The sequence below is a fragment of the Stegodyphus dumicola genome, chromosome 9 (assembly GCF_044657685.1).
Source record: "Stegodyphus dumicola isolate Sdum_Otavi_A_Nest chromosome 9, ASM4465768v1".
Taxonomy (NCBI): domain Eukaryota; kingdom Metazoa; phylum Arthropoda; class Arachnida; order Araneae; family Eresidae; genus Stegodyphus; species Stegodyphus dumicola.
Genome location: NC_140776.1, coordinates 42,309,629 through 42,328,217, shown reverse-complemented (window position 1 = coordinate 42,328,217; position 18,589 = coordinate 42,309,629). Strand labels below are relative to the sequence as shown.

At 33.0% G+C, this 18,589-nt stretch overlaps 1 protein-coding gene across 5 annotated transcripts in view; it reads left to right on the top strand.

The window, feature by feature from the left end:
• LOC118193315 (aldo-keto reductase 1B-like) overlaps positions 1-13,588 on the top strand; it is a 133,714-nt gene extending 120,126 nt beyond the window's left edge. For all 5 annotated transcript variants that reach the window (XM_085823370.1, XM_085823371.1, XM_085823369.1 and 2 more), the window contains exons 10-11: positions 7,019-7,113; positions 13,498-13,588. In XM_085823370.1, coding sequence (XP_085679496.1) covers positions 7,019-7,113; positions 13,498-13,540 — 138 coding nt within the window. In that variant the 3' untranslated portion in view covers positions 13,541-13,588. The remainder of the gene's footprint in view (positions 1-7,018; positions 7,114-13,497) is intronic.
• Positions 13,589-18,589: the final 5,001 nt, after the last annotated feature.

Genomic DNA, 18,589 nt, shown 5'->3' with positions numbered 1-18,589 from the left:
AAAGAGATATAAATTCTTTAAAAATTTCTGTATTGAAAACTAATATGTAATTCTTAACATGTTCTGCTATTTTTCTTAAGGTATATAAACGTTTTATATTTGGAAAGTTTTTTACCACTAATAATTGTATAACTTAATTTAACATATCTGACAGTTGTAAATGATTGATAAAAAACTATTTAAATATATCCATGTCATGCAAAAAGTGAAAACCAGTTTTTCAGTGCACTCATAATATTTTCTCTTCTTCTTTTGCTGAAGTAAAGAATTGTAATACGGAAGTTACTGACGTATTCAGCTTTCAAATTTTATTACAAGATAAAGCTTATCTGGAGTATAATGAGCTGGAGTATATTTATAAAGAATATCTGAAGTATAATGATAAAACTTATCTGGAGCTTATCTGGAGTATTAAAAAACAGGTATCCGGACATAATCCCTACAGCCAAAATCCCGACAAGCCAGAATCCCGACAGGGTCGAAATCCCGACAAACCAAAATCCCGACAGGGTCGAAATCCCGACAAGCCAAAATCCCGACAAGGTCGAAATCCCGATTGTCCAATATCCCGACAGGGTCAAAATACCGACACGGGCGAAATCCCAATAAGGCCTAATGACCCCTTAACATACTTCCCACAGCTGCAACTAGTATATGCTTTGATGACTAGAAAATCTGAAGAAAATTACAAAAGATTATTCCAAGATTTAATTGATTTCGCTGAAGAAAATAATATTGAACTGAGGCCATCTAGAATCATTAGTGATCTAGAAAAGGCAGCTATAAATGCTCCGCGCACTCAAAATGCTGTCGAGGATTGACACAGAAGATGGGAGACCTTAATTGGACGGCCATGTTGGCGTTTATAACATCATAGAAGGATTTCAAAAAGAACAGGAGCATGTGGAATACCAAGTTGAATGCATTCTTCGCGGAGAACAACAACGAAAACGTAGAAAGGTAGATGATGACAGAGAAAGGAGAATTATGACTGTTGTGGACGATCGTGATAATCGACGTGTGATGGAATATCTTCGTGCTATCGCTCACAATGTGTCACTGTAAATATGTCGTTTGCATGTGTAAGTGATGTTTTCTTTTTATAAATCTTCATTTCAAATTTTAACGGTCATTTCAATTTGTTAAAAATTATTTTAAGTAATGACATAATTTTTATGATTTTTTGATTTAAACTTTTAATTAGTAATATGTAATAGTTAGTTAAAAATTGTATTTTATTAAGCTAAATTGAGTGTTTGTAGTTAGATATTAACTTGTCGGGATTTTGGACAGTCAGGATTTCGACCCTGTCGGGATTCTGGACACTCTAGATTCTGACCCTGTCGGGATTCTGGCTTGTCGGGATTTTGACCCTGTCGGGATTTCGACCGTGTCGGGACTTTGGGTTGTCGGGATTTCGGCCCTGTCGGGGTTTTGGACAGTCGGGACGGGATTCTGGCTTGTCGGGATTTCGGCTGTCGGGATTATGACCCAGACCCTAAAAAACAACATACTTCTCAGAATCGTTTTAATCTTTTTTATAACAACAAGATTTATTAGCAGAATATTTTCTGTAATCATCGCCATTTTATTTACTATATTTTCATTATTGCTTAGTAACAGAATACTGACTTTGTTTAAATAATGACTTAAGTAATTGGTTTTTCAAGCCTTAAAATAATTATTTATACTTTTTGTATCAGAATAAAATGATGAAAATGTAAGATAAGACGAGAATCTGTCTCAGATCAATCTGTTTATCAGAAGTTTTCAGTGCTGACCTACGTATAGCTGATTAATCTCTAACCTTACAGAGAACGAAGCATAATGCAGTGCAATATCTGTACATAAAACTTAAAAGCAATATTTAATAAAAATAATTATAGAAGCTTTTATTTAAAACAGGTAAAATAATTAATGAATTCAAAAGCAAAAAAGTAATTTATCATACGATTAAATGAAAAGAATACATTAAATAACTCTTTCTGCAAATTCATCTATAATTTTATATCACAAAAAATAAAAACGTATGGTCCCCTTGATAATAATACGTAAATAATTACTTGTTTCAATGACACTTGATAATAATACGTAAATAATTACTTATTTCAATGACACTTGATAATAATACATAAATAATTACTTATTTCAATGATATTAAAAAATTTATTTTATGTACTTTGAAGTTTCTAAAGTAATTTTAACAATATTGATCCATCAAATGTATTTAATTGATTGCCTTCGGTTGATTTAAAAACGCTCTATTAGATCTGAGTTTGGATAATTGTATATTACATTTAGAAAAAGTCAAAAAATATAATTTTTTTTTTATTTTAAACTCCAAAATAATTAATAAACTAAAAGAATAAAAATAATTTATCATACTTTTTCATGGACATTAGAGATTAAATAACTCCCTTCAGTAAATATATTTACAATTTTATATCACGAATAATAAAAGCGGGAGGCACACTAGGTAAATTTATAAAGATAATGGCTTATGCTTTTGACAGTGCAATTCGATTCATCGATTTCGACGTTTGGAAGACTACGCTTTTATTATTCATAATATAAAACTGTAGATGAATTTTGAAAAGGGAATAATTTAACTTCCTGTTTCAATAAAAAAGTACGATAAATTATATTTCTTCTTTTAATTCATTAATTATTAAATAAGTTTTAATTAAAAGATTATTTTATTTTCATCTTTAATGTCCCAAAGACAGGTTTTCAATTATATCACTGAGTTGAAAAATCATTCTTTTATTTCTAATAGCTTAGTTACATCAAATGCGATAGAGCGATGTTTAAAAATTTACCAAATTTCAGAAATTAAATTGCAGTTTTCATTATATGTTTCATTTAAAAGTTTTTTTATCTTTCTATTCACTAGTGCGAACAGTAAAATTCTGATGTCTAATTTATTCATTAAAGTCTTTATTTATTCATTGCGAACACCGTGATGTAATTTCTTTTAATTATAATTATTCCAAAAAAAGCATGGTAGAGGAGTTGGGAGAACTGAATGTTAGCAGCAGATTGCCATTTGTAGATTTGCTGAAGCTTGTTGTACAATCCTTTGCTAAGGAAAAGTGAAAAAAAAATATCCTGAAAGACTGCAGTGATGATCTACCAGAACTATCTCGTTTGGCAAAGAGAATAATAATATCGTATTTATGGATATGTCTCACTTCTGAAAAACAATTGATGATTCTCAGTTTAGAATCTGAAGCGTGCTGATGCTGATGCTACTCTTAAATTAGTGGTTCACATCAGTGGTCCTTTAGTACCTATAACATATACAAGGGTGAAAAGCCGATACGCCATTAAAGTGCTGTTAACCTTCTTGTTCTAGTATTTTCAAAATATACAAAATACTATTATTTGTCATAATAATACCCAGTCAAGCATATAACTAATAACAAATAGCCTTTGCAAGATATCTAGCCATCTTTAGCTAGTATTATCTTCAAATTTCTTTTCGTTTGAGAATCTGTCTGCCAATCCATCACCACATTTTTCACGTGTCAGTCTCATCTAGTGAATTCTTATACCAAGCGACCTAACCCCAACTAACCGATAATTGTTGAAATTATAATTTCTGACATGCATTGCCGAATACTTATTGTGAAATACAATAGCATCGAATTTTTAAAATCAGATCGGATCTGTATATGATTAATGGACTGTTATAAATCTTCATAAATAAAACTTACTTATGATTTAATTGTCTATCTGTCAAATTTCGTCTCCTTTCCAACATTCCTTGAAGATGTTACATCTTCTGAAACTTCCTTTTGTAAAATAGCATATTTCAGTACTTGCCAAACAGAAGAACTAAGGGAAGTACTTGCTCTCTCTCAGTTCATGGCAAGTTACGGCAAGTTTCATATTTATATTTTTCATTATTGATTATTTGTAAATTGTAAATATCTTTGCTTATTAGTATTTTATTATGATATTACAGTCTTTACCTCTTTTTCGCTCTGTATTTATCCCTTCTTTATACAGACCTATTATATGCATAAGAATTATTGAGCTAAAATTTTGATTACTATTCTTTAGTTCTTTTTGGTTCAACGTTCCCTATCTAATGTTTTATTTTGCTCTGTGTCCTCCTTTTCTTGCAACAATGATATCGTGGGAATTATACCTGTTTACCTCTGTTAGCCACCAGGTGTCCACGTCCTCCGTCATCTGCTACAGTGATATATCTTTTGACAGAAAAGTTCCGGAACAATTCTTTTAATTTCTGAGTTTGCTGTACAAAAAAGGAACAAATGTTGTTTCTGTGTTACCTGGTATGTATTCTTCTTACTCGACATGACCTTGGCCATGTTTCCATGCAAATTTTTAGGTGGCAAGGCTGTGCCTAGAAACACACTGTTCAGATTCGCAGAGTCGTAGCTAGGGTTTTCAGCGCCCAGAGACAACTGAAGATTTCGCGCCCCCTTCTGCTTGCCGAGGATGGAAAGCATTTAATTCTAAAATGTCGTAACATTAGTTTGGCGCCCCTTGGATTCTGCGCCCGGGGACAGATGCCCCCCTTGCCCCCCTCTAACTACGCCCCTGTCGGATTGTTATCGCATTCGTGGATGGATGCTGATTGTGAGCAAAGAGTGAACATTAAGTTCTACGTTAAGCTCGGGAAAACCCCTAGTGAAACGTAGAACATGATTAAGCAAGCATATGCAGGCAAGGAATTTTCCAGGAGTCGTGCTTTCGAGTGGTACAAAAGGTTTCGTGAAGGCAGAGTTTCAGTACAAGACGATCCCAGAGCTAATCGCCCGTCTATAGCACATACCGATGCAAACGGGAAGCATGTAGGGCAGTTATTGCAAGAGGACCGTCGTCTAACTGTGTAATATAAGAAGAGCTAAAATTGAATCATGATGTGTATCATAAGATTTTACGTGAAGATTTAGGGAAATAGAAACTTAATGCAAGAATCGGTCTTCACTCACTAACAAATGAACAGAAAAAGGAAAGGTGAAGAATTTCTGCTAAACTATGGGGGGGGGGTGATAGAGCTAGACGTGATCCCACATTTGTGTCAAAGATTATTGTGATTTTTTTTTGTTTCCGTGAGTGAAAAGGTGACTGAAAGAAAATCTTCATTAAGATTATTGCAGACATCCAACAGGCTGTGACAAATGAGCTTCTAAGCATTGCAGTTGAAGATTTCCCTGCTTGCTTCCAAGACCTCCAGAAACGGTGGCAGTTGTGTATTGTTAGCCAAGGGGACTATTTTGATAGCAGCTAGGATCATTACTTGGTAAATGCAATTTTCTATTTTTTTGCGGCTGTCGTCCTGGAAATTTTCTGACAAAGGATGTATATTAGATCCTTTGAATGTGATCTGTAAGCACTTTCTGTTAACACATAAAACATTTTGATCCATCAAATTAAATATTTAATATGCATTGAAATCCATCAAATTAATATTTAATACGCATTATTCCGTACAAAACAGAATAGTAACGATTAGATTTTTTAACGCATTTATAGTATATAACGAACGAACATGGGAAGTATCCTGTGTCGGTAAACTCAAATATATATATTGGAAGAACGCGTTACTTGAGCGCATTTACTATCATTGTAAGTGCGAACTTTTGGACAATATTTTAAGCGTTTTCGGCAAAATGTTTATAATTTCCGTTCTCTTATAATAAAAAAATCTAATATGAACACCACATTACTTCCTTGTATGGCTTATTAAATTATACGCATTTTTTCCTGCACTTCATTTAAACTTATTTCCTCGAATTTCATTAGAGATATATTTCTCATTTAATTAATTCAGTACTTCGCTACAAGGCAAAAACACATAAAAACTCAGATATCTTCATTAAAAAATGTGAAATACCGAAAAACAAAACACCGCAGATATAGGTAAAACAGTTAAAATAACAATTTTTAGAAATTAAAATTAGTGTTTCCTCTCAAAAACAAGCAATTCGGCCAGCATGCAAGAAGGCAGATTTTTCCGTGCACAGAACTGAAAGTTTACGTTTGATCCCATTCGTCAAAAAGACATTGAAAATGCCGAAACTGACCTAATTCACTATTTTGCTGAGGTTCAAATGTAAACAAATGGCGGTTCGTTAGGCTTAACTCGCCACTTAAACTTTTAAATTGTTGATAATTCTACAACTATTGCATGCAGATTAACTAAAGGCATAAAAACCTTAGCCGGAACATAAAACCACATATTTCAATATTTTTTTTTTTTTTTTTTTAAGTGCGCAGTTTACCAGCATATAAGAATAATAAAAAAAAAAAGGAACCAAACTCTCCGAGCCCGGTAACAGAATGGGATATTTACTATATATGAATATATATATAATCGTATACAGATATATATATATATATATATATATATATATATATATATATATGTATGCGATTTGTGCAGCCGATTGCAACAAAAAAGGGAGGTTCACAACTGCATCTTTTAGCAGTTTCATATACAAAATTTCAACCTTTTACGGCTACTCGTTCTTGAGTTATGCGAGATGCATACATACGCACGTACGTAAGTACAGACGCCAAGAAAAATATCACTTCTGAATCCATTTCCTTCACTTCGTACAATGAAGTAAAAATTAACCTTCATACAATTTGAACTTGTACCATCATATATAATAGTATGAAGGGTCGACTGGCATTTTTTGGTATGATTCCTAGAAGGATGGGTAACGGTTATTTTTGAAAATCAAGTGAATGTTTAGATTTTATTTTCAAAACATTTTTAGACAGTAAAATTTTTCAAGTGTATTTTTTTTCTTCTCAAAACCTACTTATTGTCTTTCGGATCAGTAACGCCTCCCAGATCTCCTCAATCCTTACACTGTACAACTGGTTTAGGGTTTAGACAGTATTAGTGTAGAATAAACAGTGTATAAGTAGTTATTGCAATTTAACCTGGTGTCATTTAACATATGAGACAATTCGACTGTAATTTTTTATCTATCACTAAAAACTCTCTATATGTTCATAAACATTCTGTTTTCAGATCTTTGATTTTTCACTAACTAAAGAAGAATACTTTGAAATAAAAGCAATGGGAGATGAAAAAAGAAGATATATGAAATTCGATCACATCAAAGGGTATGTAAGATTGATATCATATTTCACTTGCATTACTTCTTGTGTACTACTAGATTAATACTCGGTCTATCAATAAATCTTGCAAATTTCAAAAGGAATTTGCTCATTCTATTCCGAAATACTATTGCTTGATGAAAATGCTAAAACACAAAATGCAAATAAATTATCATACTTTTTATTTCAGAAGTTCTCGTTCCCGCTATATGCATTATATATAGATATTGTATATGTAGAATGTCTACCTGTATCCTGTTTTTCTTCCTGAATCTTCAGTCTTTATTAATATAATTTCAGTATAATAATAGTTTTTTGTTTTTGTATTCTATTGTTAACACTCTTAAATTAAGAGCAACTTCTTTATAAACTTTTGTTAAATTATTTGCAGCATTAAATTTCTGGGAGAAATAATATTCTTTCCGCAAGTCATGTATATCAAATTCCTTCTCCTACTTCAGCGTTTCTAATCATATGCCGCATTTGCTCTTTTCCTATGCAATCTTGCATCTATTATCCGATTAATTTTGATAAATCCGAGTATTTTTGATTAATTTAGTACATTTTAATGAATAAAGAGTTTTTTATCTTCAAAATTTCTTTAAATTATTCTCATATATTGTATTTGTTTGTATAAACATAAGTTTTTTATCTGAATATTAATTCGGTAAATACCTCCAAAACTTGTTAATATATTTAGAGCACATTTTTCAACTAAAAATTTTTTATTTCTTGTTTTTCTAAAATACTATATTGAGCAACTTTCCTTCTTAGAAACTTCGCTTTCTTTTCAAATCAAATTTCTTCTGCCATTTTTAGCAACAAATTCTAAAATAATTTTCCATGATCACAAATGACAAATAACTCCGTATTCGTATTCTCAGTAATAACTGAAAAGGGGTTTAAATTTTTATGTCTCCTTTCTTCTTTACTAGCAATTACTGCTTTATTGATACTAAATGTTGGAAAAATATCTTAACTGTAGCAAAATCTGTTTCTGCAATGGCTTCCAAATTTTAAGCAACAAACGGAAAATTAATGAATACTCAAAAGGTGGGCAGGCAAATTGGACGAAACTTGGTAATAATATATATTAGACCTTCTATAACTTAAAAACAGAAGAAAATGTTATACGACATACTTATATTTTCTGTATCAACAGGCAGGTAAAACCTCCTTAATTCGGAAATATAAATTAAATAAAAAATTTCTAGATTCTGAATATAAGCATCCCGAAAAGCAATACAGACCTGACATTGATGTCTGATTCTGTTTATGTATTATCAATGAATTGCATGGGTAGCAGTACTCGTTGATCTGGTAAAGCAGCTTTAAGGGTTTGGGGAAGGGTTATTTTAGAACTTAAACAACAAAAATTTGTTTATATAGTGTTATAATTGTTTTTAAGTTATAGAAGGTCTAATATATATTATTACCAAGTTTCGTCCAATTTGCCTGCCCACCTTTTGAGTATTCATTAATTTTCCGTTTGTTGCTTAAAATTTGGAAGCCATTGCAGAAACAGATTTTGCTACAGTTAAGATATTTTTCCAACATTTAGTATCAATAAAGCAGTAATTGCTAGTAAAGAAGAAAGGAGACATAAAAATTTAAACCCCTTTTCAGTTATTACTGAGAATACGAATACGGAGTTATTTGTCATTTGTGATCATGGAAAATTATTTTAGAATTTGTTGCTAAAAATGGCAGAAGAAATTTGATTTGAAAAGAAAGCGAAGTTTCTAAGAAGGAAAGTTGCTCAATATAGTATTTTAGAAAAACAAGAAATAAAAAATTTTTAGTTGAAAAATGTGCTCTAAATATATTAACAAGTTTTGGAGGTATTTACCGAATTAATATTCAGATAAAAAACTTATGTTTATACAAACAAATACAATATATGAGAATAATTTAAAGAAATTTTGAAGATAAAAAACTCTTTATTCATTAAAATGTACTAAATTAATCAAAAATACTCGGATTTATCAAAATTAATCGGATAATAGATGCAAGATTGCATAGGAAAAGAGCAAATGCGGCATATGATTAGAAACGCTGAAGTAGGAGAAGGAATTTGATATACATGACTTGCGGAAAGAATATTATTTCTCCCAGAAATTTAATGCTGCAAATAATTTAACAAAAGTGTATATATGTTTATATATTTGTTTATATAGTGTTATGTTTGTTTGTATATGTGTTATGTTTGTTTATATAGTGTTATATTTGTTTATATAGTGTTATATTTGTTTATATGTGTGTTATATTTGTTTATATATGTGTTATATTTGTTTATAATTGTTTATATATGTATATTTGTTTATAGAGTGTTATATTTGTTTATATATGTGTTATATTTGTTTAACTACCGAACCATTTTTCTCAGCTGCCAAAGTACAAATGAGGAAGGTGAGCATTTCGGCAGCTGAGGAGATGGTTCGATAGTTAAACCATTGAAACTGGTTCTAGCAAATTTGCAAATATAACACTTATTTTTGTTGTTTGACTTCTAAAATTGTTCGGCTTGTAGTTTTAGGCTAAATTTGGGGAAGGGGTTAGAGGTCAGCAACACACCTCCCAAGAACGTCTCACATATGCTCAATGGGATTAAAGTCGGGATAGATTGCTCGTCGTTTCATTTGGCCTGGGAATTTTTTTGTCTTCAAGTGCACGTGGCGAGCATTGTGAGAGTGGGCATTATCTGCTTCCAAAATGAAGGTATCTCCAATTGTGGCAGCATACGGACAAAAAAATAGCATTCAGTATTTCACCTCTATGCCTCTGAGTATTGAAAGCTCCATGCATATCTATGCGCCCACCTGAAGATATTCCTTCCCGTACAAGAACACTAACACTACCTCCTGCATAGATACCCCTTTCCTGATTGCTATACGGAAGATATAGTCTGTCCATAAGTAAATACATCGAGAATAACTCTGTAAAGCTAAGAGAGATTTGTCAGCGAATAGAACAGACCTCCATCGATTTTCATTTCCTTTTCTATGACTACGTGTCCAACTTTAACATTTCCTCTAGTAGTGGCAGGATGAAAACGAACAAACAGTATCGATTTCATAGCATACAGACTTCGTTCATGCAGTCTTCTGCGTACTGTCGTAGCTGATATTTACTGCAGCAGAAACAAGAAGGGAAAAAAAACTTTAAGTTTTCAGATTTTATATTACGCCTCAAGGGAGGTTGTTTTTGACGTTTCGTCTGTTACCTTTATTTATTAAATATCATGTTCTTTGGGCTTCAGGTGCTCAAATGGAGGTAGGAGGGTGTGAAAAGAAGGTCTTCGATGAGCTGGGAGGAGCTACTGGGTCACGGGGTCCAATGGTCTACCTGGAAACACCAAGGACCAAGGAAGGGTTCTATTGCGGGGCTCTTAGGCATGTAGCTGGGTGTTTTCGTGGTTTTCCCCATGTGTAACGTGTATACGATCCAGTTTCCCTTAGAAAGTCCTCCACGAAGGCATCCCTCCCCTTAGGCAGATAGCCCTCGAGGCTTTGCCGTAATTAAATAACCTAACCTAACCTAACCTTAGGCATGTAGCCTTTATCCCCACATCGCCAAAAAGAGGGTTCAGCAAAGAGGTAAATTTAGTGTCAAAATGTTTGCAAAGTCTTGTCGACCAATGCCTGAACGACAAGACTTTGCACTCTCTTTCCAGGTAGACCATTGGACCACGTGACCCAGTAGCTCCTATGCATTTTCCAACATTATTGCTTTCCCATTTATTGCTTCATGACATCTCCAGCTTTTGAAATGAATGGCTCTACGATTTGTATATGCGTAAGGCTTATCACTAGAAATTTCTTTCTCAATCAAGAACTATTCAATGATATGCCAGGAAAGATATGTACTTCCACACGTCGCTACACACATGATGTGGCTTTCCCAGCCTAGAAGCCTGTTGAACGTGCCTCGCACCTGAGCCTTCGACAGCAATGTCACAAAATAATTTTAAAATGAGCATATCTTTAGAATTTCGGATACACAGTTCCGCGTGCTGGAGATAAAATGGTTCCTCCCCCGTAGAGTGTTGCCATTGCTCGCTTTTAAATCGTTGAGTTTGTTAATCTAAAATTCGTTGAAGTGTTACAAAATATGAAATCGATAATAAAACAAATTTCTAATTCCAAATTAGGGCTTCCAGATGCCCATATTCTATGGAAGATTACGTTATTCAAAATTGGATGGCTCTAGGTACCGTTGTTTTATCACAATGCAAGAAATATACATATATTTATGCAGATTCTTCATTATTTCATTTCTTTAAATATAACACAGGGAGATAATATTTGTTGGCAACAATTTGAAAAGTGAACCGACGTTTAAAGTTTTCAATGCAAAATGCCAAAACGAAATTAGTAGCCCTTCTTGGCTGACGTCCTTTGGGATTAAAAAAAAAGCATTTATCTAAGGGATAAAGTTGCAGTCCTGTGTCGACGCGCACTAAGTCGCAAATACCTGTCATTTGCAGAAGTGGTAACTCTTGGCCTAACTTCGATAGGTCTTCGAGAGGCTAAGCCAGTATTTAGAAATTGGTTCAACAGAGGCAGTTCCCACATTTTTTAAACATACAGTTTTGCTTTGGTATAAAAAGAATCGTCTGCTTTGAAATTTTTTTAACTGAAGCTATATTTTTGAAACTATAAATAATTCGTCTGCTACTTCACAGTTTTGTTTTCATACAAAATAGCGCTTTCAAAGAAGCAATAGATGGAATTTAAAGCTACGATAGGTAATATTATCAACAAGAAAGGGAAAAACGTCAAAGTTTGGCTTCAAGTGCAAAAATTGTTCCAAATACATATGCAAGGAGGAAAAAGGAATGATTTAATATTGCAAAAGTAAGATCTTTTATGGTAAAAGAAAATCAGCCAAATCAAAGAACATTTGCAAAATTATTAAAATGCTCAATGTCAACTGTAAACAAAGTGATTAATGATGATTTGAATCCTAAAAAGGCGAAAAAACATAATGTGCATCGTTTTTCTCCACTACATATCGTCAAACGCAGAATGCGTTACAGAATTCTTAATGAGAAACATTTACCCAGATAAAAATGCCAGAAATGTTGTCACGATAGATGAATTTTGAGTGTTTTTACATGGCTGCTATGAAACTAGAACCATGTATTGTCATCAAAGAGGAGAAAAAAATCTTAAAACATAGTTCAAAGAATCTAAAGAAAGTTTTTACCCACAGTACCATCCATCAGTAGAACTCAATCAAGAGAAAGGAAGCTACCCCACGTTAAAATCCACTGTTAATTTCCTGTAAAAATGGAACAAGAAACGGGTATCAAGACTGATATCCCTACTAAATCTCCTGTATATGACCCATGGATTTTTCCGTTTTTGCACTTTTAAGAAGCGGATTGTGCAAACGGCTAACTACAATCCTCCTTAGATTTTGGAAAGCTGTTCAAGAGGAACGGGATAAAATATCTCTTCCGATATTGTGAAAGTCTTTACTGTCTTGTAAATTACGGTGTAGAAAGATAGTGAAAAATGAGGGTTATGAAACAGAATATTTAAAACGCAAAAGTTTTGGGTAAATATTTCTGTAAATACAATGAAAATTGGACAAATAGCCGCCTCTGCACAGCCGGCTTACCACTGAACGATCGATAGGTATTTAACCATCTTGCAACGTCAAACTGTCTATGACCTGCTTCTAATGGGCCTTTGGTCGATTAGAAGCAGTTCATAGACAGTAATTCAGTAATTCTGTTCGGAAATGTTGCCTCGAATTTCTTTTTACAATTTGGTTATCTAGAAATTATTTAATATACGGTCATTCATTGAATGGCGACTCCCTCCTAAACAGCTGATTTTAAGCTAAGGTTTTTATGTAAAACGATGGCAGTGCTACTCTTTTGCATAACCCTACTCGATGCAGCTTGCTTTTATTCGTAACATATCCAAATTTCAAGATTTTCAAGCTACATTCAGCCGATTCATTGCAATTTTTCAGTTTATTGCTTTACTTTTGGACACCAGCATGACAGATCTTCATACTTTTAACATACTTTTGGACTAATTTTGTTAAACCGATCAAAAGAATACAATATTTAATTGTAAATTAAAGTTTAAGAAAGTAATAAAGATATTTTAATCGAATTGGTTATCAAACCTGTCATCATTTTACATGACTATAAAGTTACAAATAGGATTCTAATCGCAAAATAAACGGCCGTCATAAGATTATTTTTCATAAAACAAAAAGGAGATTTAAATGGTCTTAACAAGTTTCAGTTCCAAATAGGTAATTAAGGTGACGGCTTTATAAATATTAATATGTTTAGAATTTGCTTATTTATATTTATTGATAAATAAATTATGATTTTTTTAATTTGTTATGTATTTTATTCTTTTTCAGCATGACAGAGCATCCAGCATATCCATTTAAGATTCCTTTCTGAAAGATGTCATTTCTATTATTTTTATTAAAAATGTTCAGTAAAACTTGAGCAATCAGAAGTCTTATTGTCCTTTTTATGAAACTTTCATGAATTCTAAATTCGGCCACGTATGAAGTACCGAGTTAATTCGAATATGTTATTTTCATTACAGCTTAAAGTATTTATTAATGCTGCTTCTGCTAACAAATTATATAAAATATCAATAATGAAAATTCACTGTTGAATTCAATCTTTAGTGAAATACACATAGGCTGGAATTTTAATAGTTGCAAAAAAGCTGTGTTTAAGCTATGAAATGGTATAAAGTATTTTGTGCTAGGTAATTAAGTATTATGATTTAAGGCCTGTATTATAATTTCTTCTTTCCCTAGTCCTCACCAGAATGCAAATTAGTTGGTAGAGTATTTAAGCAGAGGGTTTTTAATGTTTTAGAATTAGAGCTTTTGGCAGCGTCGCCTGCAGATTTCGTCCTATCGCCTAGCTCTGCCAGCGATTATTCCGGCGTTAGCCATTTTCGCTAGCCGATATTAAAACGTATCGTTAAAATATTTAAGCCAGGGTAAGTAAACAATTTTCAGTAGTCTCTGACTGCTTTACCATGAATCGGAATTTCAAATTATGTTATTTTATAAATACCCATAAGTTACGGAAGTTATCTGTAAGCACAAATGGTACGTTATATTTAATTTCAAGAGTTTAATAAACAATTATTTACAAATTTCTTATGACTTTGCCACACTACAGTTAAACAAAGCAATAATTTGCTTGTCAATCTATTAGTTTGTAAAGAACATTGATTTAAATTTCTATACAACTAAAACCCTGCAGCGGAAGAAACGCTTCTAGTTTTTGACAAAAATATCTTTGTTCCTGAAGAAGGGTCTGTGTCTGATCGTCTAAAAAGTTTTTGTTCAAAATCCTGTGTCAAGCTAAAATTTTCTTTTTGCCTAATTTTAAATAACAGTCGCTTGCGCGGCCAACCATCTAATATAGTTGTCATAATTTTTATATGATAATGTTTTTTTATTCGAAACAATTTTAAGAAGATTACAATCATTTTAGAAAAATAACATATAATGCTTTTAAGAAAATTAGTCCTGCTAATATATAAATATTCATAAAAATATTTGTTATTTCTAATTAAACATCTTATGATTTAAATCAATCAGATTAAAAGCTAAAAACAATATATATATATATTCTTAAGAGCTGCGTTTATTGCTTTTAAATCGCTTAGTTTGTTACTCAATAACAGACAGATTAACTACGAAAATTAAAACGTTATGCTTTACTAAATGGCAACATTTTGGCGCGATGGAGATAAAAAATGTTTTATTTCGAAAAGTGTTGCCACTGCGCGCTTTTAAATTGCAAAGTTTGTTAAGCAAAAATTAATTAAATTTATATAAGATGTAAAGTAAATTAAAAACAAATTCGAAGTTTAAAATTTAGTCTTCGAGGTGCAAAGTTTGGTGTGGAGGACTACATGATTCAAAATTTGGTGGCATTAAATGTCGTTCTTTTCCTACAATGCGAGGAACATACATACATGCATATAAATTCTTCATTATTTAATAATAGAGATAGATATTTGTGCTCTATAAAGCTTCACAGTTATTCTACTGTGTTCTTTTGTTATTTTTCTGTTTCTTCACAGTTATTCACAATTTTTATGGGGTTTCCATTCCCTCTATTTCTTCTATGAATTTTTAAGGAAATAGTTTATATACTTGATCAGCACTTTTTAGGATTTTATAATGTTACGGTTTCCTAGAGGTTTCTCAAAACGAAAATAGACCATCTGAATAAGAAAATTATAGATCATCATTCCGATTATAATGAAACAGCGGCATCGTTAATCTTTACAAGCCAAGTTGAAGCATAATATTAACAGTTCTGCTCGCCAACCGTTGGAATTACAGCTACTTCTATTGTTGTTTCGACTCACACTAGGCAATTTTGCACTTCTCATCTCAAACTCCGCTACTCGGATCATTATAGTGGTTACGGCTGTTAGGCTGGTTAGGGCCAAATTCATCGGTTTAATCGCTCGGCCACTGGTGGGATCATGCGCAAGGAAGCACTAGTTACAGTGAAAGTCATTTAACACGAAGCTGAGAGGACTGAAGTATTTTTTCGTGTTAAAATAATTTCGTGTTAAAGGATATTTATTGGGGGGAAACATATATTCAACAAAATTAAGTTTATTAGAGTACATTTGTTTACATAGATATGTAATATGCATGTATTTAATAAAAAATCAATGAAACAAAAACATCCACAAGAACTTAATGAAAGTTAATACAAAATTTTCAAGTTTTTTGAAAAGCAAAACGTTTATTGAGTTTTTGGAAAATAATCTGATATTTTTCTTTGACTTGTCCTTTTTAGCATCAAATTGTTCAATATCGTCCATTTTGTTATTCATTTCACCATTGGAATGTGCTTCTAAATAACTGCGCAAGCTTTTCATGATATTCCTCATTTCAGATGACGTGGGAACAGGAGCTGCATTATTCATTTCATTTTCGTTGTCGGAATCTGCATCAATGATATCTTTTTAGCTTTGAACAAATTCCAATATGTTATTGTCTGCCATAATTGGTGCTGTACACACATTATCATCCACTGCTGCGACGAATTCTTCTGATAATACAGTAAAACAGTCCAATAACGCAGAAACTTTCTTAGACATTTCATTAAGCGTCGGCTGAGCTTGAATATCCTCCTTCTCCATTTCTCTTGGCACCAAGGAATCTGATACTTTTGAAAATCGTGCATGAAGAAAACAATTTTCATTCGTCTTCTGAGTCACTGAATTCCGTTCAGTGCAACAGATGAAGAGACAGAGACATGCAGAGTGCAACATATGAACCAAACTCACAGATCTTTACTCACACTGTGATGTACTCGTCATCGAATTCCAAAACCAACTAATGAGAGAAGAGATGTTTATGTGGCGATTGTAGGGGTAGAAGGTGAAAGTAGCTGAGATAAACAAAACTGGCTTGTATCGCAGGCTATTCCGAGGCTATTTTAAAGCCAAGTTAGCCTTCTTTCTACGAAACATGTGAAACCATCTCTCTTTCATTTCACACTCCTCGCCTGCGAGGACGGTGTTTTACGTATTTTGTTCATTCCCAGAGAGGATATCTTTTCGTGTTAAGTGATATTTGTTTCGTTTTAAGAGAAACAAAATGCATGAAAATATATAGTGGTTTGTCGGAACCGTTGTATTATTTCGTGTTAACCGATATTTCGTCTTAAGCATTTTCGCGTTAAACGTATTTCACTTTAGTTTGCTTTCTCCCTCCTTAAACCCGGTTCACAGCAACGCGATCACGCGTTCGGGCAAAAAGCATTGACTAATCAGGAGCGAGCTCAGAGGTGGTATTATTTTCCGGACGACGGGTTTCACTGGAGAATGATGTACACACCCGGGTACCTGGGCCGCAGGCCCTACCCCTGTCGAACAAGAATTTGGTATTTTCTAATTATGGGTGCATTAACAATTTAATATTTTTAGCCATAGTTGAATGAGTTGCTTATAAGCATAATTAATATAGAATTGATAGCTAAAAGAAGTAAGTGTGGTGAAACCCTACGGAGAGAACTCTGAAAATGCACTGGTCGAGAGAAGAACGAGCTGGTGACTGACAACCTAAAAGATAAACAATAGCATCGAAACAAACATAACAAGGAAAAGGGCAAGTGGGAATGCTTCGGTGAGAGGTTATCCAAAAGTAAAAGGCATGCAAAATCTAACACGTGAGATGGTAACCATACACTAATAATAATGCATTAGGATACGAGAACACTGGTGTTGAGGACAAATAGTCTATCGGGATGCATTCGTAGGAACAATTTGAGAGACAGCATTACTGAACAGATAAGGTAACCAAATTATATTGCTATGTAGCTGAGGTAAGCAAAATCAAAATATAAACAATAACAGTTATAGTATAATATTGTCATTCAGAATTGCCATTGGGCGTTTTATGTTTGCTGGATCGTTAACATTGTAATTACAGATTTTTATCACAGAGTTTTGAATATTTCTTTGACTTTCGAAGATGTTGCGTGCAAATTTACAGTAGACAGTCCTAAGTTGATCAGTTCTAAGTTCAGTGTGAATACGATTGTTTGCAAATGTACAAGGGTGAATTGATAATTTGTCTTAAAATACAGCTTTGTGTAGTTTGAAGTTTTCTGCGAACAGTTTTACAGGAGTATGCCCAAAGTGGGCAGGCATAGCAAAGCATGGAATGCAATACGAATTCGTAAATGAGTAACTTGTTGTCATTAGATAAAACGCTGTTTCGAGCAATTAAGGGGAAAAGTTTTGCTTTACGATCTCGACTGGACAACTGGAGACCACCCGAGTTGACTTAACTTCAACTTATCGCCGCTTCACGTGTCAGTTTCAGGCATCTCGTTTCAGATGTCCGGTTTATACCCCGATTTTTAAATGACTGCACTTTCAAAAATTCTTGAGGAGAAAAAAAAAAGTCAAATGGACTAATCTTAATAAAAATTTCAGATAATAATAAAAAATGCATATGCTAATAGAATAGTTTTATAAATTATTTAATCTAAAATTCTCAAATTTATTAGCAGTAAAAGACCTTAATAATAATCAACCATAAATGATATATGGTTGGCAATTTTTTCAGAATAATCTAAAGTAATAGAATGTTACGAGAAAATAGTGATGGATTTCGAAATCCCAGATTTCAATATTTCTTAAAATTTATCTGCTTCAATTTTAGGTTGCTCTTGTTGCCTAATGGATGAAACGTTGGCTTCTGAAGTTAAAGATTTTGAATTCAAGCGTCACTATGGACGGTGTTGTAATGAAGTTGGTATTTAAAAAAAATATATTTACAGAAAAAATTATTTTCAGAGTAGCCCAGATGCTTCTTCAGTTTCCTGAAGGGAAAATGTGAAAAACATTTTTTTCTACAAGACACCTTAGCGTGGATGTAACACGCTCAGAAGAAAATTCCGCTGGTACTAGGGACTTGTATTGCGGGTTTGGGCATTGCTTTT